Source organism: Nannospalax galili, unplaced genomic scaffold (assembly GCF_000622305.1).
Source record: "Nannospalax galili isolate Female #2095 unplaced genomic scaffold, S.galili_v1.0 scaffold271, whole genome shotgun sequence".
Classification (NCBI taxonomy): domain Eukaryota; kingdom Metazoa; phylum Chordata; class Mammalia; order Rodentia; family Spalacidae; genus Nannospalax; species Nannospalax galili.
In genome coordinates this window covers 2,283,131-2,311,031 of record NW_008331789.1, presented here as the reverse complement: position 1 = coordinate 2,311,031, position 27,901 = coordinate 2,283,131, and the positions used below count along the sequence as shown (strand labels likewise).

General features: G+C 37.0%; 1 protein-coding gene across 8 annotated transcripts in view; it reads right to left on the bottom strand.

Annotated features, from left to right (window-relative positions):
- Positions 1–27,901, bottom strand: part of Lcorl (ligand dependent nuclear receptor corepressor like) — a 212,691-nt gene that overhangs the window by 97,081 nt on the left and 87,709 nt on the right. For 5 of the 8 annotated variants that reach the window (XM_008826859.3, XM_029560508.1, XM_029560509.1 and 2 more), the window contains 2 exons: positions 9,904–9,983; positions 8,717–8,846 (listed from right to left, as the gene is read on the bottom strand). In XM_008826859.3, coding sequence (XP_008825081.1) covers positions 8,717–8,846; positions 9,904–9,983 — 210 coding nt within the window. Of the gene's footprint in view, positions 1–5,441; positions 5,507–7,456; positions 7,504–8,716; positions 8,847–9,903; positions 9,984–27,901 lie in introns of those variants that run through there. The other 3 variants (XM_029560511.1, XM_029560512.1, XM_029560510.1) reach the window with 3 other exon arrangements.

The following is a 27,901-nucleotide window of genomic DNA, read 5'->3' as shown; positions in this document are numbered from 1 at the left end:
GAGATGTAAGCTGAATAAACCCTTTACTCCCCAAATTGGTAGTGGTCAGAAAGTTTTGTCACAGCAATGAAGAAACAAACCAGGACACCCTGTCTCAAAAAAAAAAAAGGAAAAAGAAAAAAAAAATCAGGACTTAATTTATTTTTATTTTATGTGTATGAGTGTTTTGTCTGCATGTATGCAAGTGCACCAATGTCATCCAATGCCTGAAGAGATCAAAAGAGGGCGTCGGATGCCTTGGAACTGGAGTTAGGGACAGTTGTGAACCGCCTTGTGAGTCTTGGGAACTAAACCTGGGTCCTCCGCAAGAGGAGCCAGTGCACTTAACCAGAGACAGCTCTTCAATCTCAACACAGATTTTTTTTAACAAATTAAAAGTGATGGATAAATTTGTTTTCTCCCCCTATTTAGAAGCCTTTCAGAGGGAACTGACACTGATTCTAACCACTCCAACAGGTATCAAAATACCTGAAAGCAAATCCTAAATCCATCACTCTAGAGTCCAGCCTTGGAAGACAAAAGAAAAATGAGGAGGACCCCAATAGAGGGATGCTTTTGGAAGTCCTTGTCAATAAATTCCAATGGACTCTCATATGAACATTTGAAATTTGCTCTCTTCTGGCTTTTTTCTAGTTCCCTGTCTAGAACTTGTAATGCTAATTACTCTTGCCTTTATTTCCCCTTCACATCTCCTATTCAGGATCCAAGGACTTTCTTTTCCCCTTAAAGAGTTAGGCAATTTGGGAGTCTTTTAGATAGACCCAATGAAGGGGTGCCCCAGTTGCCTCACCATACGTCCCTGTTCAGCATGAAAGAAGCCAGAGTGGTCTGCATCCCAATTCCCTATCTGCAAGCTGGGTAACCTCTTCAGAGGATGGTGTGATAAGAATAGGAGGTAGGAAGTGGCTAGGCAGTTAATGTAAAAAGAGCCCAAAGAAAAGTAGCCAGGTTCTTGTCTTAAAGTCAAAATGTCCTTGGGACTGTTAGCAACATACTCTGTTCCAAAGGCCAAAAATGTCAAAAGTATTTGGGAGCTTGTATTTAATTTGTATGTAATCCTTAAAAGATTTTAGGGTTACCTCTTCAGAGGGGGGAAGTGTTAAGAGTATCCAAAAGCCCCATAAAAATAAGTAAAGAGGCAAAAATAATAGAAAAAGAAAAAAGTGATGGGGAGATATGGGAGGTGTTGGAAGGGAGGTAGTGGGCATGGATTTCATCAAAACACCTTATATGCATGTATGAAATTCTCAATAAAGTTTTTGTAAAAGTTAAAAAAAATGAAGGCTTAAAGCTAGAAGATTAGGTAATATTGTGCAGTGAAAATAATGTAATTAAAAGGGGGTTGAAGTTCAAGCTTTAAGAGAGAGCAACTTTCTTTAAAAACATTTTAAAATTGAGTTTTAGTGATTTTCATACAGTGTAATTTGATGGTATTTAGATCCCCTCCCCTACTCACACCTTCCCTTATTGCTCCCTACCCAATTTCAAGTACTCTATTATAAGGCCTAGAGAGTCTAATTTGTGTTCTCAAACGTCCTTAAGTATGGGTCCAAGATTTACATGCTTGAAAGACACTGTCTCTCCCACTCCCATTTTGTCAAAATTTCCATACGCTGGGTTAGAGCTTTTTACTCACTTCTGCATTTCTATGCTGGAATTTTTTCTGATTTGAGCTGTAGGGTATCTGTACATGTTGTTGCCATTGCTCTGAACTAATATGAGTACCTTCCCAGCAGTCTGGAAAACTCTCTTTCCTTGTACCCATCTACCACTTCTGGCTCTTACAGTCTTTATGCCCCCTTTTCCACAATGATCCCTGAGCCTTGGGGGACAGAAGTTTGATATAAGTGTCCTATTTAGAGATAAGCACTCTGTGGCCTCTTGTTCTCTGCATATTGGCCAGCCTGGATTTGTATGTAAAACTTCTCTGGTGAAGAGTTGAGAATGCATTAAGCTATGGATATAATAAGTCATTAGGAGTCAGTTTAAAATGATAACTACTTAGTAGAAAACTAGCATTAGGCTCTCCCCCATGTCCCGTAACCTATGTAGCCTCAGGTTCCTAAGCATGGTATCAATGTCAGGTATGGCCTCCACCCTATGTAGCAGACCTTAAATCCAATTACAGAGTGGCTGGCTATTCCCATAGTATTTGTGGCACTACTGCACCAGTGGGTATATCTTGCCAGACCAGTTGCTGCTGTAGATCATAGAATTCAGAGCTGAGTAAGTTTGATGATTATTCTCCTTGGTAGCAAGCATAGCACCTTCCAGCACTATGAATGCTAGCCAGCAAATATAAGGCTCTGAAGTCAGCACCAGGTTGATTTCTCCATGCTTGTTTTACAGCTCACGTATGTAGTATCTTCACTACATACATGTCTTCTGTCAAACAGAGAATAACTTAAGGGAAGAATTTAAGAATAGGAAAAACTGGCCCAGTGAGATGCTCAGTGGCTAAAGGCACTTGCTGCCAAGCCTCAAGACCTAAAACTGAGTCCCAGGATCCACACTGTAGGAGAGCACCAACCCCTACAAGTTGTCCTCTGATCTGCCCCCCAACCTCTAGCAATATGGTAGTGCAAACATACACCCATATCCACAAAAAATGTTTTAAGATTTAAAAAAAAAATCATCAGGAAAAATCCCTTACTTCCCCCTTATTCATCCTCCCTTCATTGATTTATCAAATGTTAACTACAGGAAGAAAACAAGAGAGAAAGAAAAAAATCATGTCAGAAGAATAAAGAGAACTAGAACAAACTGCACATAAAAGCTAAAGGAAAGAAAGTGCTTCCAAGAAGGTAGGGTGACTAGCAAAATCCAACACTTTCGGGCTGAAGCTGTCCAAGATGCTGCCACTGGTTCTGGAAGTAAAGAGCTCAGGGCTGGGGAGGCAGCTCAGTTGTTGAGTGTTTTGCCTTATACGTTTAACGCCCTTGGTTTAATCCCCAGAACTCTAAAAAGTAAAAATTAAAAAAAGTTTAAAAAGGAATAATAAAAAAATGAAATTAAAGGGCATAGTTAACATCTTTTTTTTTTTTAATTTATTTTTACACCCACTTCCCAAATGGAACCCTCCCATAGCATCCTTCCCCCTACTAGAGCCCTTATACTCTGATATCTGTGATACTGTCTGCTGTGTTGTCGGCACCCCCAGCCATTCCCCACTACTTGCCCTTCTGGTGAATCTAGTCAGCCTATCTAGAGGTCTTTGTTTTAGGAAGGTCAGCTGCTCCTCATCTCCAGCAATCAGTTGTCAATATTCCTTTGGATAAGATTGGGGTCTGCTGTTCATCTTCCCAGTTCTATGCTGGGTTACTGTCTGGGAGTCCCTTTGACCACCCTGGCCAACAACTCAAAAGAAGGTATCTCCTATCTGGCATTGCTGCTTGTTATGTAGCCTTTAGCTATACAAATGGACTCTTATGAAATTATATTGGCCCCTTTAATCTTTGGTTATACTTTCCTCTTGGGTGTTTAAGGCCATACAGGTGGTTGAGATAAACCAATTTATTTTTACTCTTAAGGTCATTTGAGGATCTATTCCTCAGGGGTCACATGGGCTTGACAGGAGCCCCTGGCTCCTTTTTTTTACCAGTTCTGTCTATGTGAAGATAAGTCAAAGGTCCTGCTCGACCATGGTTGGCTTCTTTTATGGCTGTTTTTTGTTTGTTTGATTTGGGGGGTACTGTCTAGCAACCTAAGTCTCTTACTTTTAGCACTTTATATTCCTTTTCAGGGACTCTGAGAGCACTGTTATAAACACATACAGAGATACACATGTCACCTGACAACTTTAGAATGGTACCTACAGGTATAATTAAAATAAGATTAAAGTTTTTTTTGTGAATATCTCTGAATATGAATAATGTTACATGGATTATTTCACGGCAGTAACCTACAGTCTCTTGAAAATCAAAGTGCAGACCATATAAAGGAAATGCAAAGTATGACACAATGATAGCACAAAGGAACCCTATGCAAAGAAAAGCTACGGCCTGAATGAATCATGTCAAGTTTACAGTCACATACAGATGCTTGCATTTAGAAAAAAGCAGTATAAGTATATAAAGAACTAAATAACCTGTTTCTAAAAAGAAACCGCATAATGTAACTTTATATCAGTCAGAACCCATTGGTTAGTGAGCTGAATTAGTATTTAGCTCATGATACGGTATAGAGAGCTTTGAGAGTTTAAATATAAAGGCATGTAAAACTTTCATGTAAACTATAGCTATCAATTAATTTAAGGGGAAATGGTGAGTCAATAAACACTTTCAAGTAACTATCAAATCCATCAAAAACAAAATAATTTTTTGGAGGGATTACATGCCATACCAAAATAGCAGTTATATGATTACTAGGTTACATGAATGAAAGAAGAAATTAAAGCAGGAAAAAATTTTGATGAGGGATATTTTCATTTTATTATATTTATCAGTACAAGTTATTCTCCTACTTTATATATACTCTCTGTCCAATTTAGCTAAGTTCAGTCATATTTTCTAGTTTCAAAATGAGAGCGGCATATTCCTGAATCATAAGGCAGCAACTTTACATATTTAGGTGAGCAAAGACATGAAGCAAAAAAATCCAAGACACAGATTAGTTTACATGATAACACTGGACAAAGCCTTTTATATCTATGGGACTATGTTTACACATCTTTTAAAAAACTGGTTAAGGGTTAGGGATATAACTCAGTGGTGGACTACCTGCCAAGCATAAGCTGGGTCCTAGGTTTGTACCCTAGCACTACAAAAACAGAACACAATGAAAACTACTGAAAGCTATTCATATTACACATAGCAATACTTAACTACAAAACAGTGAAAGTAAACTATATGTATATGCTAAAGAATTTACTTCTTTAAATAGGACAAATGGAATATTAATACCACTGAATACCTAAAGAAACTCAAAGACAACTGGGTATGATTTTTCTTATTAACTCACTTATTGAAGAAATATGTAGGGGCTGGAGAGATGGCTCAGCAGTTAAGAACGCCTGCTGTTCTTGAAGAGGACCAGGGTTTGGTTCCCAGCACCCATGTGGTAGCTAAGAACTTTCCATAACTCCAGTTCCAGAGGATTCAACACTCTTCTGGCCTCAGTGGGAATTGCACGACATGGATCCATTTTTATTACATACAGGCAAAACACTTATACACACACTTTTTTTTTTTTTTTCCTGCTTGCAGGGTTCATTTCCTCATGTGACCAGATAAGGCTTAAGAGGAGGAAGGCTTCCTCTTATGAACCTACCTAGGGAGATGGGACCTGCTGGCTGTCACTTCAGTACATCATGGTGACCTTTGACTTTCACTTCTTTTCAAATGGTGGAAAATCAAGATCCACTATGGGGGTGGGGCTGGAGAGATGGCTCAGCAGTTAACAGCACTGACTGCTCTTGTAGAAGACCCAGGTTTGGTTCCCATCACCTACATAGTGGCTGATGACTGTAACTCTAGTTCCAGGGGGACCCAAAGCCTTCTTCTGATCTCTGTGGGCATTGAATGACACAGGTGCACTTACATACATGCAGGCAATGCACTTATACACATAAAATACATATAATGAATAAAATATAAAAAGAAAAGTATTTACAGTTGGTATATGCTTGTAACCCAAGTTAGTTCTAGAGAGGCCAAGAAAGGACTGTTGAGTTCCAGACCAACCTGGGCAACATAGCAAAAGTCTGTCTCAATGATGGAATTCAGAAAATTATTTACTAAGGACCTAAGATATGGTGGGTACTGTTCCTGGGTTCTGTAGTAAACACAACAAAATCTGTTAACATAAGATTTCATTTTATTATAACGATTTTATGGTTAAACTCTAGAAGGAATTCATTTGAAAAACTAGTTAAAAGTTCACATTTGAGCTAGAGCATTCCTTTCCCATTCTATGTCTTCAGGCTTGAATAAGCACCTTTTTTTTTCACTTGCTTCTAATTATAACTGATTGTCTAATCCAAATTTAATTCAAGCAAGGCATTCCTACGTAAGGGAACAAATCGCCAAAAAAGGAAGATCAAAAGTGTATTAGATATATAATAGTTCTACCAGAGAAGAATAGAAACCTACAGCAAATACACAACATTTCTCATAATTCTCCTCTAGCCTACCCAATTCAAATAAAAGAATTCTAATACAGGTTTCTAAATAGCCAAGGATATGAAGTCTTTCCACTTGGTGTTTTAAAAAGATTGAGGCCACAAGGAACACCCTTCATCTTACTCATGTCTTCTTGAATTTGGCCTTTTTTTCTTATTGTTTACAACATAGAACTAGGACATGCTATTTAACTTTGAGCTTCACTGTTCCTGACTGCTAACATGGTAGTAACAGAACCTATTTTAATATTGTTTTAGAATTAAATGAAGTAAAGCACTGTAGTGGCCTGAAACTGAAATGATTCTCAAATACTTGAGTACTTTAACATCTGGTCCCTGGCAGGTGGCACTGTTTTAGGAAGTTGTAGAACATTTAGAGGCAGACTGATGGAAATGGGTAATTAGTAAGGGTTAAGCCTAGACTCCTGTGGCCCCACACTCTGCTTCTGGGCCTAGCTCCATGGAAACTTTGTCACATGGTCTTCACTGTACAGAGGGAGCTGCTCTAGCATCCATGCCTTTCCCACTATGAAGGAGTGAAATCTATGGAGACTGAGCCAAAATAAGCCTTTCTATCCTTACGTCGTTCGGTTACTGCAACAACAAAACTAACACAGACATAAAAAAAGGGCCTTAGTGATCAATCGTATTTGATGACATTAATCTCAACAATCCCCCAAATTCTAAGTTATGAAACATAATAAAGAAACCACAATAGGATATTAAGAGATTTCTTTAAGTTTGACACAATGATAAATACAATCTGTTCTTCAGACTAAGTAGCAAAGCACCGATACTGCTGTTAAAATTTAGAATTTCTAAGCATGATCAAATTAGGGAAAATTTCAGAAAACAGAAGCTTCACTAACAAAATGCTTCAATAACATCTTATTTGCTACTATAAAGACTCACGTATTTCCTGTCTTTAAAATTTTATTTCTTGCCTTTTACCTTGAAGTAGAGTTAATTTAAAAAAAAAAAAAAAAGCCAAGCCATAAACTAACCATTTAACAGGGTTCAGACCAATTCAAAGATACTATCTTCTAATACTCTAGTCAGACCATACTAGAATCTCTAAATGAATCTATTGAAGGAAAATAATCGAACACCACCACCAACAACAACAAAACCTTAATAGAGGAACAGAAACACTCTGCTTAACTAAATCCAGAAAATAGTGATGCACTATAAGTAAAGGAAATATCAAAAACCTAAAATAAGGCAAAGTATTATGCTAATAATCTTTACTTTACAATCTTCTCAATCTTTCAAAGGATCTTGAAGAAAAACCAAGAAATTTCCAAATGGAGAGGTCACTAAATATCCAAGAACACTCACCCAACCATTGGTAGGAGACCTCTTGGAGACCCAGATGCTTGAATCAGCTGAAATAGTACCAAGTTTTTACTGATTACTCTTAAAGAGGCAATGGAGCATAGGCTAACTCCATACTATCAAAAATTAAAAGTTAATAATACTGACAATTCTACTTACTATATAACATTGACTCAAATGGTCAAAGGAAGAATAAGGAGTAATCAATCCAAAAGTAAATGAAACCATATTGTGTATGTTACTTTCTTTTAATTCTCTTAGTGACACAAATCTGATGATTAAGTGTCACACACAAGTAGCTTATTCTTTTCAGTAACACATAAGGGAAACTTTTTAGTTGTTCCAACTAAAAAAAAAGTTTTTTAGGCCTTTGAATTATATTAATGATTTTTGCTAATCAGGATACTCATATTTGAACACATGAGAGAACTTCTAAAAGTTAGTAACTAAATAAAAGGCTCCAAGGTGAACAGTACTTTAACTGACTAAACATGAAGTTATCAATTTAATAGAAAATACATTCTGAAATTGATATTTAAAAACAAAATATAGCAGTGCTTTCTCAATCCCTAGAAGTTGAGGGTTAGAAAAACCCCACCATACCCCCACACATATCTTCATCACTCCAAATATCCCTATGAGTGGGAACAGGAGGGAAAGACACTCAATTAATCATGGGAATGGCCAAAGAGTGGAAGACTTTATACTTTTCCCAAATACTGAAAATATAAAAGCTACTTTGCCTGATAGGTGTGTCTTAAGGGAACAAGTAAAGCAAGACCTATTTGTTTGAACTAGTTTAGCCAGACGAATACAAAAGAGCGTCTTTTTAATGTCAAATACGTATATTCACACCAACAAATACTAAAATTGTATGCTAGCAAATATATTGTATACCTAACTGGCAAATGACTTAGGTGATACATTGTTAAGGGTATATTTGCAATAAAATCTATAAATTCTCGAACATTCAACAACTTCTGAAGTATTGAGAACAGGAATAAAACAAGGAAAGCCAGAGCATAAAAATATTTTGAACAGTGCCTACAAAGGAGCAATTTGAGAACAGGATGTCGAAAAGGAATGCCTAACCCAGTCTAGCACAAGAGGAGACTGAGCATCCTGATGGTTCTATAAGGACAGAGAAAGAAACAGTTCAGAATAAAGCCAAGATATGACATATAAAAACCTCTTTCAGAGAAAATGTAAACATTTTAGATCTATATTGCAAAATTTAAATGACAAAGCATATACCAGCATTACCTTTCTTTCGAAAGAGCGCATTTAGGTAATTTTCTGCTTGGCATTCAATCTTATCAGTGTTGGACTGGCCCTGAGATGACAGATCCTCTGTTGGCGTTGACTGTGAAGAATCAAGGGATGGTATACAATCCTAAAATTATAAGAAAGTAACATATCTAATTACTTTTTACTTAAACATAAAATTCGAATAAAAATGGCAAAAAATTCTCTCAATGTTAAGTTGTTCTGCCTTTTACAGAATATCAAATTACAACAAGAGTATAAAATCTGGGATAGGATTCAGGCAAAAACAAATGTGTATCTAACAGAAGGTCAAAATAGCCTTACTCCTTGCCAAAACTATAGTAGTGGTCTGACTAGAAATTATGGACCTGAGGCTACTTTGACAGCTACAAAATAGTAGATTTTAACTACTCCGTGGTGGTAAGGGAGAGGGAGAGAGAGAGAGAGAGAGAGAGAGCGCTGAAAATTGTATCATGCAGCATGTCAGTAGAGCATCTTGTTAGAGAGCTTAACAACACAGCAGATATGCTTAAAAGGGTCTCAAATTCTTCTCAGCTTTCCTCATGACAACAGATAAATAATCAGGATTTGCCACCAAACAAGAAGATGCTGGTTACACAGGTTCATGTCCTATATATAGTAAGCCTATATTTCATCATTAACACAGGAAGTATTTCTGATAGTCAAAAGATTTCAAAAGTAGCAAAAGGCTTAAAAATAGCAGTGCATTATCCACAGTACTGATTGCTAAAAGCCAGATAGCAGAGTGGTCTTAGACCAAACTAAGTCTCCCAAGCTCACCTTTGGATACCAAAATACCAACCTGACCTAAAGTGAAGTTCATGAGTCAGGGTGTAATAAAAATAAATGTGAAGGAGGAAAACCAACCAACCAACCAACCAACCAACCAACCAACCAACCAACCAACCAACCAAAACAAAACAAAACAAAACAAAACAAAACAAAACAAAACAAAACAAAAGATGAGCTTTTTAAGCTAAACTAAATGCTGAATGTTTCAACATAAGGCTTTAAAATATTTTCATTTACCAAAATCAAATATTTGAAATTTTACTTATGGAGTCACAAATTATCAGAACAAATTAAGTTAAAAAACGAAGAAAGGAACTGTGTTAACAACTGTGCAATTAATTTAAAAATAATTTCATGGCACTAAAACTTACACTGACTGCTTCTCTCTGTAGGTTACAAAATGAACATTTTTCATCCATAGACCAGTCAGTCAGCTCTTCTGGTTCACAGTCTTTAAAAGAGGGAAAAATATTCATTAAATATACTAACTTTATTAAAACTAATAAAATTACCTTTCTCCACAGCAATGGCAAAAGAAAAAAATGAAAAAACAAAAACAAAACCTAACAGTAAGAGTTCTTGAGAAAACCTGGCTTTAAAGTTAACCTGATGATATCTAGAAGGGTAAGTCAGAACGAAAAAGGAGATGTGACGAGGAAAAGAGTAAGTTCTGCACACTATGAAAGAAAACAGAAAAATGGAAGAAGGACCAAAGACAAGGAGGCGGGGTGATCCAGACTGGAGAAAATGGAATGATGTCTCTGAAAACAAGTAGCAATCCAATTCATAGATCAAAAATAAGATCTTTATTACATTTTAAAAGGTCTTGTTGCAAGAGAAAAAGATGAGGGAAACAAACAGGGTATATTAGTCAACGCAAAACATGGATTGTTACCCACAGATTAGTGTTGTTCTCAGCTTTCATCAGAGAAACACCTGTTTGCAGTGGGAAATAGTCATAACCAGTGAAAGTGCTGAGAATAAGTGACTATGAGTGCTCAACCCTACGTGGGACCTCTCTCTCTCTCTCTCCCTCTCCCTCTCTTCCTCCCTCCCCCACCTCTCCACACATCCTACCCTAAGGTCCAGGGATCCTCTCAGAAGAGGGGTCAGTATTTGAGAGGTGGATGGGGAAGAGCTCTGTGAAGTGCTGGCTTCTGGACATGACAGGGTGATTGTACCCATGAAGCACAAGACTGGGCCCATCACACTCCATCATGAATGAAGGAGGGATTCATGAGACCCTGTTTCTTGGCAATTAATGGATGTTGGAAGAGGTAGAGTTGTATGTGCAGTGGTAAGCCTCTGTTAAGTTATCCTCGCTCAAGTAAATATAGCAACCCACTCAAGCTCATGCAAGCAATTCTAATTACATGTAGAGGGACACACAGGGACACACACACACACACACATACACAAAGATGTAGATTTTTGGAGAACAAGGGATTTAGAAGAAGGAGGAGAGTTAGATAAAAGAGGATAATGTGGGTGAGGGAATATGATCAAAGTACATTAGATACAGGTATTAAATTGTAGCAGAATAAAAATTTTAAAACATAGATTACTGTCTCTTGTTTTTTTCAGAACACTATTTCGTACAACCCAACAGTTCTAATATATTAAAAAGCTTCTAGAACACAAAAACTCTGTCTGCTAAGTATGCTTTATGAAGGTATGATAACACTGTGTTTCTAATTACATTGAGTAGATACACTGGTTTTTAAAATTACTGTGTACAACAGAATGTCCCCATTTTTGCCTAAATAAATTTGCACGTAGAACCTTACATTACAAGAAAAAAAAATCCTTATCATCTGAGATGGCTTATACTATATAGCCAATTGGAAAAACACTGGTCTGCCACAGAAATTCTGTCAAAATGCACCAAGAAGCTGAATGTGTCTCTGCTAAGTCACACAGAAAACAAAATGTCTCCTGTTCTTGGAATGATAATGCATTAAAAACACTGATTAGGGTCCCTCTTAGAGCTCCCTTGCATTAATTTGAATATAAAGATTGGAAGATCATAAAATTTGTATAGACTTTGTTAATGCACACGAATATTAGTAATTACATAAATTTACAAATGGCAGAATAGGAAATACCCAGTATTAGAAAAAGGGAATATTTGAAGACTGAAAATCTGGAATACAAACACATTCAACAGTTATGACCTTTTTAGGTCACAAAATTTTCTACCATCTTTTGTGTAAAATGTGGATTATATCATCTAACTCATTTATGTATCAAATTAAAATGCTACTAAATATAAAACACTATGCAAAGGCTAGTTATTAGTAAGAGAGAATTACAAGACATTTTTTTTCAATCCTGTACTATCACACGTATGTGATAAAGTTTGTAGAAGATTAAATACCTGCGTAAGAATGCATGGTTGTCACTCGGGAGGCAGAGGCAGGTGGATCTCTGTGAGTTCAAGGCCAGCCTGGTCTACACAGGGAGTTCTACGCCAGCTGGGGCTACAGGGAGACCCTGTCTCAAAAAGATAAAAAAAAAATTTTTTTTCTACAGACAACTTTATAAATAAAAAACTTTAAATAACCTATACAATTAAGAACTGAGTCCTGGGCTGTGGAGATTGGGGCAATGGCTCAGCAGGTAAAGGCACTACCAGATAAACCCCACAACCTGAGTTCAGGTCCCAGAATGCACATGAAAAGCCAGATATTCTAGGAGCCTGTATGAGTCTGTTTTCTAGATGTTTTGAAAGAAATTTACAAAAATTCAATAAAAAAATATACAAAAGCCAGATGTGTTAATGTTCACCTGCAATTCCAGTACTTCTACAGAGATGGGGGGAAGGCAGGAGAATCACCTGAAAGCTGTGGATCAGCTAGCCTGAAGTACAAAGCCTAGCAGCAGAAACAAGACTCTACCTTTTGGTGTGAGAGAAGTGGCATGCACACCCCCCTCTCTCACACACATACACTGAAAAATAAATATAGAAAAATCACCCCAACTAAACAAAATCCCAGGTCCTTAGAAACTCTAGCTACATAGGCTGATGCTGCTTTTGATTTTGGGACAACTGAGGAGAAGTGTCTATCATTTAAAGCTGAGGTTTTGAAACAAAAAGCTATCAAACTTTTTCCCCAACTGAAACAGAATCATACTTTATAGGGTCTGGGTGACCCAGAACTCACTATGCAGACCAGGCTGGCCTTGAATTTGTGAAGATATCCCTGTCTCTGCTGCTATACTGCTGGGATTGCATATCACCATACCTGGCTTCCCCTATACACCTTGATCTGCCACCATCCAAGAGAAGAGCTTGCCCCAGATAGTATGTCTAGAACCTGGAGTCATGTGGAGAAACACGGTCTGCACATACAGCCTGAAGTCCAGTGGACTCATATCACTCCTAAGTTGGTGGCAGATTTTGCAGTATTAGTTTAGCAAAACATGATTCATGCCAAACACAATAGCTTTGATAGGTCAAGAAAACCTTACTTTTTGTTTTTATAATGGTCTCATGAGAGAAATGGAGCATTGAGAGTTTTAAAAAATGGCCATCAGACCAGGGAAGAGATGTTTAAAAAAAAACCAAACTGTTGAAAAGATTTGAGATTCAGCATTAAAATACCCTGACACGGGGAGAGCAGTTTTAGAGTAATTAAGAGAGTTACAGCATGCAACATGTAAATCAAGGCGCTGCATGTTGAGATTAGGACAGACATTTTAGGGAGATCTTTCAAAAGACATTAAAACAAGCCCTCACATATACACATAAGCATACTTTGTCAAAATCACATTGGTTATTAGACAATGATTTCAAGTTTATTGATTTGGGGGAAAGAGGATGAACAATTGAAAATTACAAAAGAATTTACTATGGATGTAGCTCAGCATGTACAGGTCCTGTTTCTGAATCCCATCGTGGATGTGTACACATACACACACACACACACACACACACACACACACACACACATCCCTACTTTATATACTTATATAATGTTTTTCATTATAAAAACCACATTTATTAACTAAAAAGTACAAAGGAAAAAGGAAAAGAAACATTATCTACAATCCCATCAAGAAATTACAGCATTTGCTGTAGTATCTTCTGAGATTATAGTATAGGCCTTTCTAAAAATTAAGTTCAGCTAGTACTTTGACAACAGAAAAATGATAAATCTAGAATGTTTAAAATGTGAAACACTGATGTCAAAAACTAGTAAGGATGAGAGAAACAAGAACTCTCACTGCTGGTGGGATCTCAAAGTCACACAGTCACTTTTTGAAAATAGTCTGGCAGTTTGTAAGAAACCTAAGTGTAGTCTTTCCATACGATCTAGCAATGATAAGTACTTTTGCAAATGAAAATTTCTGTCTACTCGTAAATTTGTAGTTATTTACAGAAGCTTTATTTGTAACTGCCAAAAGTTTAAAGTGACTAAAATGTACATTAGTAAGGAAACAGATAAGCCAACTGTGGCAAATCTGCACAGCACAAGCATTATGGGACATAAAGAAAAGCAATACTGAGCCACAAAAGATACAGAGACCCTTAAATGCATATTGCCAAGGGAAAGAAGTGAATGTGGAAAAGCTACATTTTATGTGATTCCAAAGTGTGAAATTTTGGAAAGAGCCAAACTTCATATACAGTAAACATATTTAATGTTTTCCCCAGGTTGGGAGAGAAGAAAAAATAGATAAACAGGTAGAGTAGGGGATCTGTGGGCAATGCCAGTGCTGTGTGCGGAACTATATTGATGGATAGAGGACATTGCAGATTTGGAAAAACTCTTAAAGAGTGAACCTAATACAAACTATAGGGTTTTGCTAATAATAATGTACAGGTACTGGCTCGAGAAAAATGTTAATATAGGGGCTGGAGAGATGACTCTGCAGTTAAGAGCACTGGCTGCTCTTGCAGAGGACCTGAGTTCAATTCCCAGCACCCACATGGTGACTCCACAACTCCAGATCCAGGGGATCTGACACCCTCTTTTGATCTCTGTGGGCACTGTACAACATGCAGGCAATACATTCACACACATAAAGTAAAAATAGAAAAAAAATTTTAAAATGCTAATCTAAGCATCTAAGGGCAGAAGAGGGTGTATAAGAATTCTATACTTTCTGCTCATTTAAAAAATAAATTTAAGAAAGCTCTAAATATATTAATTTTTAAAATTAGGGCCATATACACTTAGGTTTATATATCACAAATACTTTCCCTGCTCAACTATATTTCCAAATAATTTTAATATATATGCTTAAGTCACCAAGAGATGTATGATTTAATTTGTTTCTCCAATCTTGGCATTATCAACACTATAATTAACATATTTCAGTTAAGTCTTTACCTCATGTGATCACATATCTACATATGTGATTTCAGATGATATAGTACACACAACTAATATGAAAACAGTACTAAACTCACTGTTTTTAATATAATAATGTCGTATTAGAACACTACAAATGTCTCCCTCCATGAGAAGGGACTGTTCTAAAATTAAGACATAAGGATTAAAGTTCAAAATAAGAATGAATTTTTCCTTAAAAACATAAATCCCATGATTACAGAAGTGGATTTAGGGCAGACAAAGGAGGAGAAAAAGACACAGAACACAAGAATTTTTCTGGAAATGCATACGATGTGAAGTTTCTAATATTCAAAGCTTCTCTGGAGACCTCACTCCAAAGAAAGGAAAATAGCTAATACTTTTCTCAAAGGGATAGAGTCATGAGAGAGAGAGCAATGATGATGGGAAAGTAGGCATTCTGCTTTGTTTCCAATAGCAAACAACATTTGCACCACTCAACACGCTTCCAAAACCAATCTGGAGGTGGCTTTGAATTGAAGAGTTAAAATGTAAACCTCTCAAAGACTAGTAAGTATGATATGGGAAATCTTCAACTTTATAAAATGCTACACAGTAGGATGTGACAGTGTGGAAAGAAACAGAATATTTGTCAAAAGAAAAAGTAGCAACTTTACAAACTAAGTTTAAACATATTTAAATACTATGTATTTAAGGTCATAATTAAATAGAAATGGTTTAGTAGGTAACAGCACCTGCCGTCAAGTCTGACAACTTGAGTTTGACATCCAGAACTCAAATAATGGAAGGAGAAACTCACTCCCACAAGTTGTCCTTTGACCACCACACACATGCTGTACTCTGTGCATAGATATAAGCACACATAAACACACACATCAAATGAATAAATATAAGGAACTAAATAAAAATATGAAAACTTAATATATTAAGAATCCTTTGTTATCCAATTTATTTAGTTCCTGACTTGCTAACATTGAATAATGATGGCTCAGATTTCCAAGAATTTTCCTAAACACACACATTAATACAAAATACATGTGATTCCTGCATACAGTTTTATGGCAAAAAAAAAAAAAAAAAAAAACCAAAAAACAAAAGAACTACACTTGTGCTAAGCATCTAAATAGCAACCCATTTGTAATCGTAGAGCATTTTCAGCACTCTTACTTAGAAGAACAAAGATGTCTCTGAGGTCCCCATGTCTGCAACAAGCATCCTGTACATCTTTCTTATACACTTGGCACAGTGACAGCACCTTTCCTTCAAAAAGTTTGCTGTCTTTGTCCTTGAAACTGACACCATTACTTTACTTAACAGCTAAAATCTTTGGTTAGAAACTTTTAAATTAAAAAAGCAAGAAAAGTGGCCACTGTTCTACCAGTATAGAAGAGACTATAATAAATAACAAATAACATTACATAAATATAAAACTTTGAAGAGACAAGGCAGTATTTCTCAGACTGGCAATCTGAGTTCTAGGATATCTGTGTCATGTCTAATCCACCAGTATACATCTATGACCACATTGTCATACGATGTACGCAGTCAGGAGCCTAAAGACTTCCCTGAGTTACTGAAAACTTGAGAATTGACTAGTTGTTAGGAACACAAAGTTATATACCACATTTCTGATCTCAAGGACCTTATGATAGCAGATGGGAATACATAGCATTACCTGCAGGTGGTTTAAGAACTAGATGGGAAAAATGGAGAATTATTGTCTTTGTATATCTGTTAAGACCCAACCTCATTCATGGACTGTTTAAGAAAATGCAAATATACATGTGTGAAATAAAATGAGTATAAATTTGAAAACTGCAATAAAATTAAATTTCCTTTATGACTTAAAAGTTTTGTAAAACTGGATATAGTTCACTTGATATCAACACTAGGCCATTATTACACACATAACATGAGCAATAACAATGAAAAATATATCATGCTTTCAATTTACTTAGCCACAGACATGTCTTTGCAATATTTCTGAAAGTCTTTGTAGGAAAAATACAAAATGATCATTTTTTAATTTCATATTTTAAAATTACATAACACATTAAAATATTTTATTATTTTTACTTTAAGTGTATGAGTGTATTGCCTGTATGTATGGTTAAGTGCGCCCAAGTCATGTGACACCCACAGAGGTCAGAAGAGGGCTTCGGATCCCTTGGAACAGAGTTTTGAATGGTTGTTAGTTGCCATGTGGGTGCTGGGAACTGAACCCAGGATCCATGCAAGAGCAGCCAGTGCTCTTAAGCACTGAGCCATCTCTCCCTCCCATATATAACACATTTTTGATAGAAAAAAAACCCTTACAAATAAATATATGAAAAGAAACCAAATAATCCATAATCCATACTTCAAAAATAACCACCATAAACATTTTAGTGTCTTTTCTTTCTAGCACATTATCAATAAAATACATATACTTGTAAGACCCTATTGCTGAAAGAACACCACTTTGGTTGCAGGATTCACAGAAACCAAGCTGGAACTAACCTGAAAACTTCCCTGCTGTCTAGCTTTCATAATGCTGGGAAGTGTTATATAGGCTGCTAGGAGAAGAAAACCATCAATGGTTTTAGCCAGCACTGAACCTTACAGGCTACAATATGGACCTGCTAGGGAAGATGTGTTCACTGACCAACAGTGGCACAAAGGTTATGGGGTAACCAACCACTTTTTGACTGAACTGAGTTCTGATTCACAGGAGGGAATTCACTCCTGGTACTGTAAATCGGGTCAAAAGCCTGGAAGATCATAGGTCCTGGGGGAGCAGGGGCAGACCTACTACTCTTGTGTTGCTAAAGGTACATGTTGTCAAACTGTCTTCTAAATATTTTTATTTGTACATATGATTTGTGCTGCCTTCAACCTTAGCCAGGGTTTTTCTTTGCAGTGGTCAACAGTTGCTGCAGAGATTCATAACTGGTCAAAGTAATGAGAATAAGTGACTGTTGAGTGCTCAGTTCTACATGGGATGCTTATATCAACTTCTTTCCTCAAAGTTCAAGGAACACAGATCAATGGAAAAGGGAGTGGAAAGAATGTAGGAGCAAAAGAATGGGGAGGAGTGTTGTGAAATGCTGTCCTGTGGATAGACATGGTCGCTGCATGCAGGAACTGACAGCAGATATGGCTGCCTGCACAGGACCAAGCCAACAAGATCAATCAACATTCCACCAGGCAGCACTTTGTATTGAATTCAGTGGGTTACAAAGGAAAAAAAAAAAAAAAAGGCAGGAAAGGGGTATAGGTTGGAGGTGCCTGAGGAAAGTAGAATGGAGGGAGTTGGGAGTGAATATGATCAAGATATATTGTTTATGTGTACGAAAAAGTCAAAGAGTAAGCAGAAGATTCTAATACACACACACACACACACACACACACGCACGCACACACACACACAAAACTTTCCTCCTTTCTAACAAAAATGAGATATTTATTGTGATGGTTAGTTTTAATTGTCAATTTGACACAATCTAGAATTACCTAAGAAGGGAGTCTCAAAGAGGGCCTGTCTAGATTAGGTTAGACCATGGGCATGTCTAAGGAGTACCTTATTATCTTGTGGTAGGAATACCTATCTACTGTGGGTGGCACCATTCTCTAGGAGGGAATCCTGAAGAGTGGAGGAAAAAGGGAAGTTTAGACTAAACACGAATGCATTAATCCACTGTTCTCTGAACATGAATGTTGATATGACCAGTTGCTTCAAGTTTTTGAAACCTTGACTTCCTTGGGATCATGGTGTTTTTATACTTTTTTTCTTTTTTTTGGTCTTTTTGAGACAGGGTGTCCCTGTGGCCCCAGCTGTCCTGGAACTCACTATGTAGACCAGGCTGGACTTGAACTCAGAGAGATCCACCTGCCTCTGCCTCCCAAGTGCTGGGATTAAAGGCATGTGCCACCACGCCTGGCCCATATATATATTTCATTTTCTTAAAAACTTCATATAAACATAGTGTATATTATTTCTACCCCTCTCAGTCTTCCTCCAACTCCTCCCATATCCCCTATCCCCTCTCACATTTTTTGTCTAATATATATATATAATGCACTGAGCCCATTTAGTGGTGGTGTTCCTGTGTACCTATGATCAGGACTACCCACTTGGGCTTAGGTAACCTCTCAGGGAGATAGACCCTGGAGAAAACTGGTCCTCCTCCTCTTACCATCCATTGATTGCCTATATATAAGCTTTTCATCTACAGACAGGATCCTGTCAAATTTATCCCATCCACATATATATATAATGCACTGAGCCCATTTAGTGGTGGTGTTCCTGTGTACCTATGATCAGGACTACCCACTTGGGCTTAGGTAACCTCTCAGGGAGATAGACCCTGGAGAAAACTGGTCCTCCTCCTCTTACCATCCATTGATTGCCTATATATAAGCTTTTCATCTACAGACAGGATCCTGTCAAATTTATCCCATCCACACTGGCATGTCAATTGGTTTTGTCATTATGCAAATCTTGTTAGACTACCATACTGTGGAGATTTCATTGCTGTAGCTTGCCTATCATGTGTACAATGCATTAGTCTTGTCCCTCTGGCTCTTACAATATTTCTACCCCTTCTTCCATGATGTTCCCCAAGTGTTACGGTGTAGAGGTTGCACTGTACATGTATTACTTAGGACTGGGCATCTCAGTCATTTATTTGCTGTATTATGACCAGTTGTGGAACTCTGTAATGTTATCCATTTGTTGCAGAAAAAAAACTTCATTGATGAATGATGAGGTATGTAAATATAAGGGTATGTATTTATAATATAGTAAGACTAATACATTAGTCAAGGAAAGTGACAGAAGTAGGTAAAGAACTAGAGAAGACTCTAGGGTCTATGACCAATCCAATCATGTGTACTTGGTTATGTTCACAGTACCATGCATAGACTTCCTCCTTTAGTGTGGGCTTTAAGTCTAATTAGGTAACTGTTGATTAGCCCAAGATAAAAAGTGCTACTACTGCACCAACAGAGATAATTTGCTGGGCCAATCGTTGTTGTGGTTTTAAGACTTTACTGCTGGGTAGGGCCATTAATTGGCTTTCTCCCTTGGCAGCCTGCATAGTATCTTTGGATACTACGAGAGCTGGTCTTCAGGGAGAAGGATTCTAGGTCAGTTCTAGCTTAACTGTTCCAAGTATTGTGTTATCCAAAGTATGTTGGGTCTTCAGTAATAGACTCTTATCTACAAGTTCTGGGGGTCAAACAAGGGTTGTGGCAATAGCCTCTATTATATTGGGAGTCCTCTTGGACTACCGTGACCAACAACTTGAAGGTTTCTCTTGACAGGCACTGTGATTTTTGTTATACTGCCTTCAATATACACATGTACTCACATATATGTGTTATTTTTCAGTAGGCTTATGAAATAATACATTTCTCTTTGGCTTTTTATTCCTCCATGCAAGCATTATCTCTTTCCTCTCTCCCCCATATAGCCATGCCATCTCTCTCTCCAGTTAAAGTAGCCCCATTTTCTACATTTCCCCCTTGATAATGCCTGTGTCCTATTGATGCCTTTTCTCAAACTCTTCCCCTCTCCCCTCATTGTTCATTTCTATTTTCCGGCCTCCTGCTATTATATCAGGGATATAAACTCATATCCAAGGATTTGGTCCTAGGATCCACAAATGAGAACACGTGTTACTTATTTTTCTGAGTCTGGGTTACCTCATTTAACAGCTTCTAGTTCTATCCATTTACTTGCAAATTTCATGATTTCATCTTTATTTACTGCCGATAAAACTTCACTGTGCACATGTACCACATTTTCATTATCCAGTCATTGGTTGAGAGACATTTAGGTTGTTTCTATTTCCTAGCTATTTCGAAAAAGTAGCAGTAGACATGGATTAACAAGTATCTCTCTAGAAGGAAAATGATCCCTTGGGTATATGCCAAGGAATGGTGTAGCTGGATCATATGACAGATTTAGTTTTAGTTTTTAAGCATTTTCCAACAGATTTCCATAGAGGCCACAACACTTTGCAGTCCCACCAGCAGTGAATGAAGGTTCTTTCCACACATCCTTGCCAGTATTTGTTGTCATTTGTTTTTTTGATCTTAGCCATGATGACTGGGATAAACAGGAAAAAGTAGTTTTGACTCGTATTTCCCTAATCACTGAGGATGTTGAACACTTTTGAAGACATTTCTTAGCCTTTTAAAAATATATGTTATTTATTATTTTTATTTTATGCATATGAGTGTTATACCTGCATGTAGGTAAGGGCATCTGTGTCGTGCAATGCCTGCGGAGGACAGAAGAGGCTGTCAGATCTCCTAGAACTGGAGTTATGAACAGTTGTTAGCTGCCATGTGGGTGCTGGGATTCGAACCCAGATATTCTGCAAGAACACTCAAGAGTTCTTAACTACTGAGCTATCTCTCCAGCCCCTTCTTAGCCATTTTTAATTCTTGTTTTGAAAACTCTGTTTGGATCCACAGCCCATTTTTTAATTGGATCAATTATTTTCTTAATTCTTTGTTTTTTGAGTTCTTATATTCTGGAAATTAATCCTCCATCAGATATATATCCTATCCCATTTTGTGGGCTTCCTCTTCATTGACTGATTTGTTTCCATTGATATATAAGCTTTTTGGTTTAATGATGTGCCACTTGTCAGCTGTTGCTCTTAATTCTTGAGCAAATGAAGTCTGATTAACAAAGTTCTTCCCTGCAACTCTATTTTGTAGAGTACTGTCTGTTTTCTTCTAACAGTTTCAACGTTTTGGGTTTCACACTGAGCTCTTTGATCCACATGGATTTGATTCTTGTGCAGGGTGACAGACATGTGTCTATTTTCATTCTTCTATATGGAGAGATCTGATTTTTCCCAGCACCATTTGTTGAAGATGCCCTCATTCCTCCAGTGTGTATTTTTGGCATCTTTGTTAGATATCAGGTAGCTGACTCAGGCTTGGGTCTTCTATTTTGTTCCATTGATCTACACGTATGTTTTTGTGCCAATACTATTTATTTTGTGCATTTATTTATTTATATTGCTATAAGCCTGTAATACAGTTTGAAATCTGGTATGTAATCCCTTCAGCATTTTGTTTTGTGCATAGGGTTGCTTTGATTATATAGGGTCTTTTGTGGTTCCATAGGAATTTTAGGATTTTTTTTTCCTATTTACGTAAAAAATGGCCAAGGAATTTTGATTTGGACTACATTGTATCTGGAAATAACTTTTGGCAGTATGGTCATTTTTACAATAATAATTCTACCAACCTATGAGTAGAAGAGGTCTTTCCATCTTCTAGTATCTTTCTCAATCTTTTTCTTCAAAAATTTAAAGTTTTCATTGTAGATATCATTTTTTAAAAAACTATTTATTTAATAACCACATAATTAGAAGAAGCATTTCAGGACAACAGCATTGACATATTCAATGACAATTTCCAGAGCTAAGATGCATCTGTTTCAAGATTGGCTGTACATTTTTAGGTTTACACTTGAATTAATACAGTTATATGATATTGTACTCAGTATAAACCCTTTAAGATATGAAATTAAATGAAGTTTGAACTTTTAAAAAAGATCTCCATTTCATTATTAAAATAGTTTCATAAAGAAAAGTTCATTTTTAATGGAATTGACATGAAGATATTTGCACATGCGTTTCAAATCTCTCTCTATATGATTATTACTAGTCACAATCAGTTTCTTTCTGAGCTCTTAGGCAGTTGAGCATTGATATAAAGTCATCAGGTAGATTTCAATGACATCTACTAGTTATTAAAGAGCAAATTTTTATGCTTTGAAGAATTTTCTTAACCACATGATTAGAAGAAGTATTTCATTACAACTTTAACATATTAAGTAACACACTCGAGAGGAAGGATACATCTCTTTCAAGAGTGACTGTAAATTTTCAGGTTCACGGTAGAATACAGTTATACAATACTGAACTCAGTATAGACCCCGTAAGATATAAAATTGAATGAGTTTTTACCCTTTAAAGAAGATCTCCATTTCAAGATATGCAGTTTACTACAATTTTTAAATATTTTTTTAGAAGAAGCATATCATTGTAGCTTTAACATGCCCAATAACAGTTTTCAGAGCAAAGACACAGCTGCTTCAAAAGTGGCTATAAAATTTCTAGATTCACTCTTGAATCAATAGTTATACAATATTGAACTCAGTAAAGCCCTGTAAGACATAAAATTGAATGAATTTTTAACCCCCAAAAAAGATCACCATTTCATTCTAAAATATACTGTTTCTTACAGAAAGACTCATTCTTTTTGCTACTAACACTGAGATATTGGCGCATGCCTCTCTATTCTGTATGTATCTGATTATTACAAATCAGAATTATTTGCACTCGGATTCTTGGCACCTGTGTATGTCTATAAAGTCACTGGGTAGGTTTCAATGATAATGTTCATCACCTCTACTAATTAACATGATGTAAACTTTTATGCTTCTTTTATGCTTCCTCTTCAAATATAACATTTTTTAAAATTTGATTTTTTTCTGTATGTCTATATCACACAGAATGTCCCCAACCATCTTATCCAACTATATACCCACTTGCCAGATGGCACCCTCCCTTAGCCTCCCTCCACGCACTAAAGCCCTTATACGCTGTTATCCCTGCTACTGTCCACTGTGTTGTTGACACCCCCAGCCGCTCCCCACTACTTGTCCACGTGGTGAATCTAGTCAGCCTATCTAGAGCTCTTTGTTTTAGGAAGGTCAGCTGTTCCTCATCTAGCAGGAATCAGTTCTCAATATTCCTTTAGATAAGATTGGAGTCTGCTTTTTATTTTCCCAGTTCTATGCTGGGTTACTATCTGGAAGTCCCTTGGGCCACCCTGGACAACAACTCAAAAGAAGGTATCTATTATTTGGCATTGTTGCTTGTTATTTAGCCTTTAGCTAAACATACTGACTCTTAAAAAATTATATTGGCCCCATTAATCTTTGGTTATACTTTCCTTTCAGGTGTTTAAAGCCACACAGTTGGCCCAGATAAACCAATTTAATTTTACTCTTAAGGTCATTTGAGGACCTGTTCCTCAGGGGTCACATGGGCTTGGGAGGAGCTCCTAGCTCCTTTCTTTTACCAGTTCCGCCTATGTGAAGATAAGTCAAAGGCCCTAATAGACCATGGTTGGCTTCGATGGAAGCATGGAGGAAATGATTCCTTTGTGTTGACCCTCCTCTCTGTAGACTGGACACTGGTTCATGTCTATCTCATGAGGTCTCCTCGGACTTCTTGATAAAGAGGACAGGTGACACACCACAATTACAGGACATGTTGGGAGATGCTCATAGTCCCTGGAACTAGTAGACCTAGGTGGGCAAGGAGTAAAAACTGTCCTTTATGTCCTTCTGACCAAAGTATGTCTATTAAACATAAAAGAAGGCTAATTGTACCAGTCTGGTACTTTTAATTACTGGGTGCTATGTAGATAAATCTTGGGCAAAGGCCAATTGTTCTCAGATAAACCTTACCTAGACCTATATTTCTTGATCTGCTATGTATAATTTGTCAGTAGGTTGTTGGACTAATATGGTTCCCTCTGGTTTTTAAACAAACTAGGCATGATTTCTCTTTCACATTGTCTAAACCCTCAATCATGGTTTGCCCAATTAAGGTGCCCCCATTTTCCCCTTTCTCCCTTAATAATACCCTTCTCCCATGGTCCTACCTATCTTGAGCTCCTTCTTTCCCTTTATCCCCTAGGTTCCTTGTATACCCTTCTCTCTCCCCTCCCTTAAACTCACCCAATTTTTATCCACATCTCCCTTATTAAGGCCTGTTTCCTACTGTTCTTCTGTTTCACATTCTTTTTTTCCTTTACCTCCCAGGTTCCTTTCCATTATCTTGGTTTCTGTAGTTATGACTGAATACATACTCACTTATTAGGATTTTGTTCTATGATCCACAAATGAGGAAGAACATACGTTGATTTTTTTTCTGAGTTTGTGTTACTTCACTTAGTATAACAGTTTCTAGTTCCATCCATTTACCTGCAAATTTCATGATTTCATCTTTCTTTACTGCTTAGTAAAAATCCATTGTATAAATGAACCACATTTTCATTATCCACTCATCAATTGAGGGACACTTAGGTTGCTGCCATCTCTTAGCTATTGTGAAAAGAGCAGCAACAAAAACAGATATACAAGTGTCTCTGCAATAGGATGAATTCTCAGGGTATATGTCAAGGAGTGATATAACTGGGTCAGATGGTAGGTTCATTTGTAGTTTTTTAAAGAGTTCTCCACACTGCTTGCCATAGGGGTTGAACAAGTTTGCACCCCCACCAGCATTGGACGAGTGTTCCCCTTTCCCTACATCCCCTCCAATATTTGGTATCATTTGTTCTCTTGATCTTAGCCAGTCTGACTGGAGTAAGATGAAATCTTCAAGTGGTTTTAATTTGAATTTCCCTAGTTATTAGTGATGTTGAACATGTTTTAAGATGCTTCATAGCCATCTTTACTTCTACGAGAACTCTCTGTTCAGCTCTTTAGCCCATCTTTTAATTGGGTTACTTCTTGTCTTGCTTCTGTTTTTTGAGGTCGTTATATATTCTGGATATTAAACCTCTGTCAGATGTGTTGGTGAAGATTTTCTCCCATTCGGTGGGTTTTCTCTTCATTTCCCTGGTTGCCTCCTTTGATGTACAGAAACTTTTTAGTTTAATGAGATCCCATTTGTTGATTCTTGACCTTGTTTCCTGAGAAACAGATGTCCAGTTTAGAAAATCCTTTCCTATGCCTATATCTTGTAGGTTATTGCCAGTGTTTTCTTCTAACAGTTTCAGAATTTCAAGCTTCACAATGAGGTCTTTGAATAATTTGGAGCTGACTTTTGTGCAAGGTAATGAGTGTGTTATGTATTCTGGACGCTAAAGCTCTGCCAGATGTGTTGCTGGTGAAAAATTTCTCCCATTCTGTGTGTTTTCTCTTCAGTTTCTTGTTTGCTTCTTTTGATGTACAGAAGCATTTTAGTTTAATGAGATCCCATTTGTTGATTCTTGACCTTGTTTCCTGAGAAATTGAGGTCCAGTTTAAAAAAATCCTTTCAAACACCTGTATCTCTTAGGTTTTTGCCAATGTTTTCTTCTAACAATTTCAGAGTTTCAGGCTTTACACTGAGGTCTTTGATCCATTTGGAATTGACTTTTGTGCAAGGTGAACAATAGGGGCTTAGATTTATTCTTCTACAGGTGGAGATCCATTTTTGCCAGCACCATTTGCTGAACATGCTGTTTTTCCTCCAATGAATGTTCTTGGCTGGTCTGTCAAATATCAGGTGGCTGAAATTGCATGTACTCATATTTGGGTCTTCAATTTTGTTCCATTGATCTACGGGTCTATTTTTGTGCCAGTGCCATGTTGTTTTTATGACTATAGCTCTGTAATACAGCTTAAAATGTGGTATAGCAATCCCCCCAGTATTGCTCTTAGTGCTGAGAGTGGCTTTGGCTATCTAAGATCTTTTGTACTTCCGAATGAATCTTAGGATGGCTTTTGCCAATTCTGTGAAAAATGTCATGGGACTTTTGATTGGCATTGCATTGAATCTATAAATGACTTTCGGTAGGATGGTCATTTTCACAATATTAATTCTTCCAATTCATGAGCATGGGAGGTCCTTCCATTTTCTGATGTCTTCCTCAATCACTTTCTTTGAAGATTTAAAATTTTCATCATAGAGGTCTTTAATGCCTTTGGTCACGTTTATTCCGAGATATTTTATTTTTTCTGCAGCTACTGTGAAGGAGATTGTTTCCATCTGCTCTTTCCCTGATTGCTTGTTATTGGTATATAGAAATGCTACATACTTTTCTAGGCTAATTTTGTAATCTGCCACTTCACTGAACATCTTAATAATTACTAGGACATTTCTGGTGGAATTTTTGGGGTCTCTTAGATAAAATATCGTATCATCTGCAAAAAGGATAATTTGGCCGGGCATGGTGGTGCACACCTTTAATCCCAGCACTCGGGAGGCAGAGGCAGGCTCTGAATTCAAGGCCAGCCTGGTCTACATAGTGAGTTCCAGGACAGCTGGGCTACAGGGAGAACCTGTTTCAAAAAGACAAAAAAAAAAAAAGTGTGTGTGATAATTTGATCTCTTCTTTTCCATTTATTACTCCTTTAATTTCCTTCTTGTCTTACTGCTCTTGCAAGAGTTTCAAACACTACGTTAAAGAGAAGTCGAGATAGTGGACAGTTTTGTCTGGTTCCTGATTTCAATAGGAATGCTTCAAGTTTTTCTCCATTTAGAATGATGCTGGCTGTGGGTTTGTTATATATGGCTTCAGGTATGATGGCTTCAGGTATGTTGAGGAATGTTCCCTCAGTCCAATTCCCTCTAGGACTTTGAACAAAAATGCATGTTGAATTTTGTGAAAGGCTTTCTCTACATCTATTGAGATGACCATGTGGTTCTTGTCTTTGAGACCTTTTACATGATTTATGATGTTTATTGAGATACATATATTGAGCCATCCCTGCACCACTGGGATAAAGCTGACTTGGTCATGGTGGATGACTTTTTGATGTATGTTTGTACACGGTTAACAAGTGTCTTGCTGAGAATTTTTCTATCTATGTTCATTAAGGATATGGGTCTATAGTTTTCTTTTTTAGTTGGATCTTTGGTATTAGAGTGATGTTGGCTGCATAGAAGGAATTTGGAAGTTCTCCCTCCATTTCTATCTTTTTGAATAAATTAAGTAGTATTGGATGTAGATCTTTAAATGTCTGATAGAATTCTTCTGTAAATCCATCTGGTCCTGGCTGTTTTTTAGTTGGGAGGTTTTTTGTACTGTTGCCATTTTTAAGGAGTATTGGATGCAGATCATCTTTAAATGTCTGATAGAATTCTGCTGTAAATCTATCTGGTCCTGGGCTTTTTTCAGTCTGGAGATTTTGTATTACTGCTTCAATTTCTTTCTGTGTTATGGGACTGTTTAAGCTGTTAATCTCTTCTTGGTTTAGTATTGGTAGTTCCAATGCCTTCAGATATCCATCCATTATTTTTCAAGTTTTCCTATTTAGTAT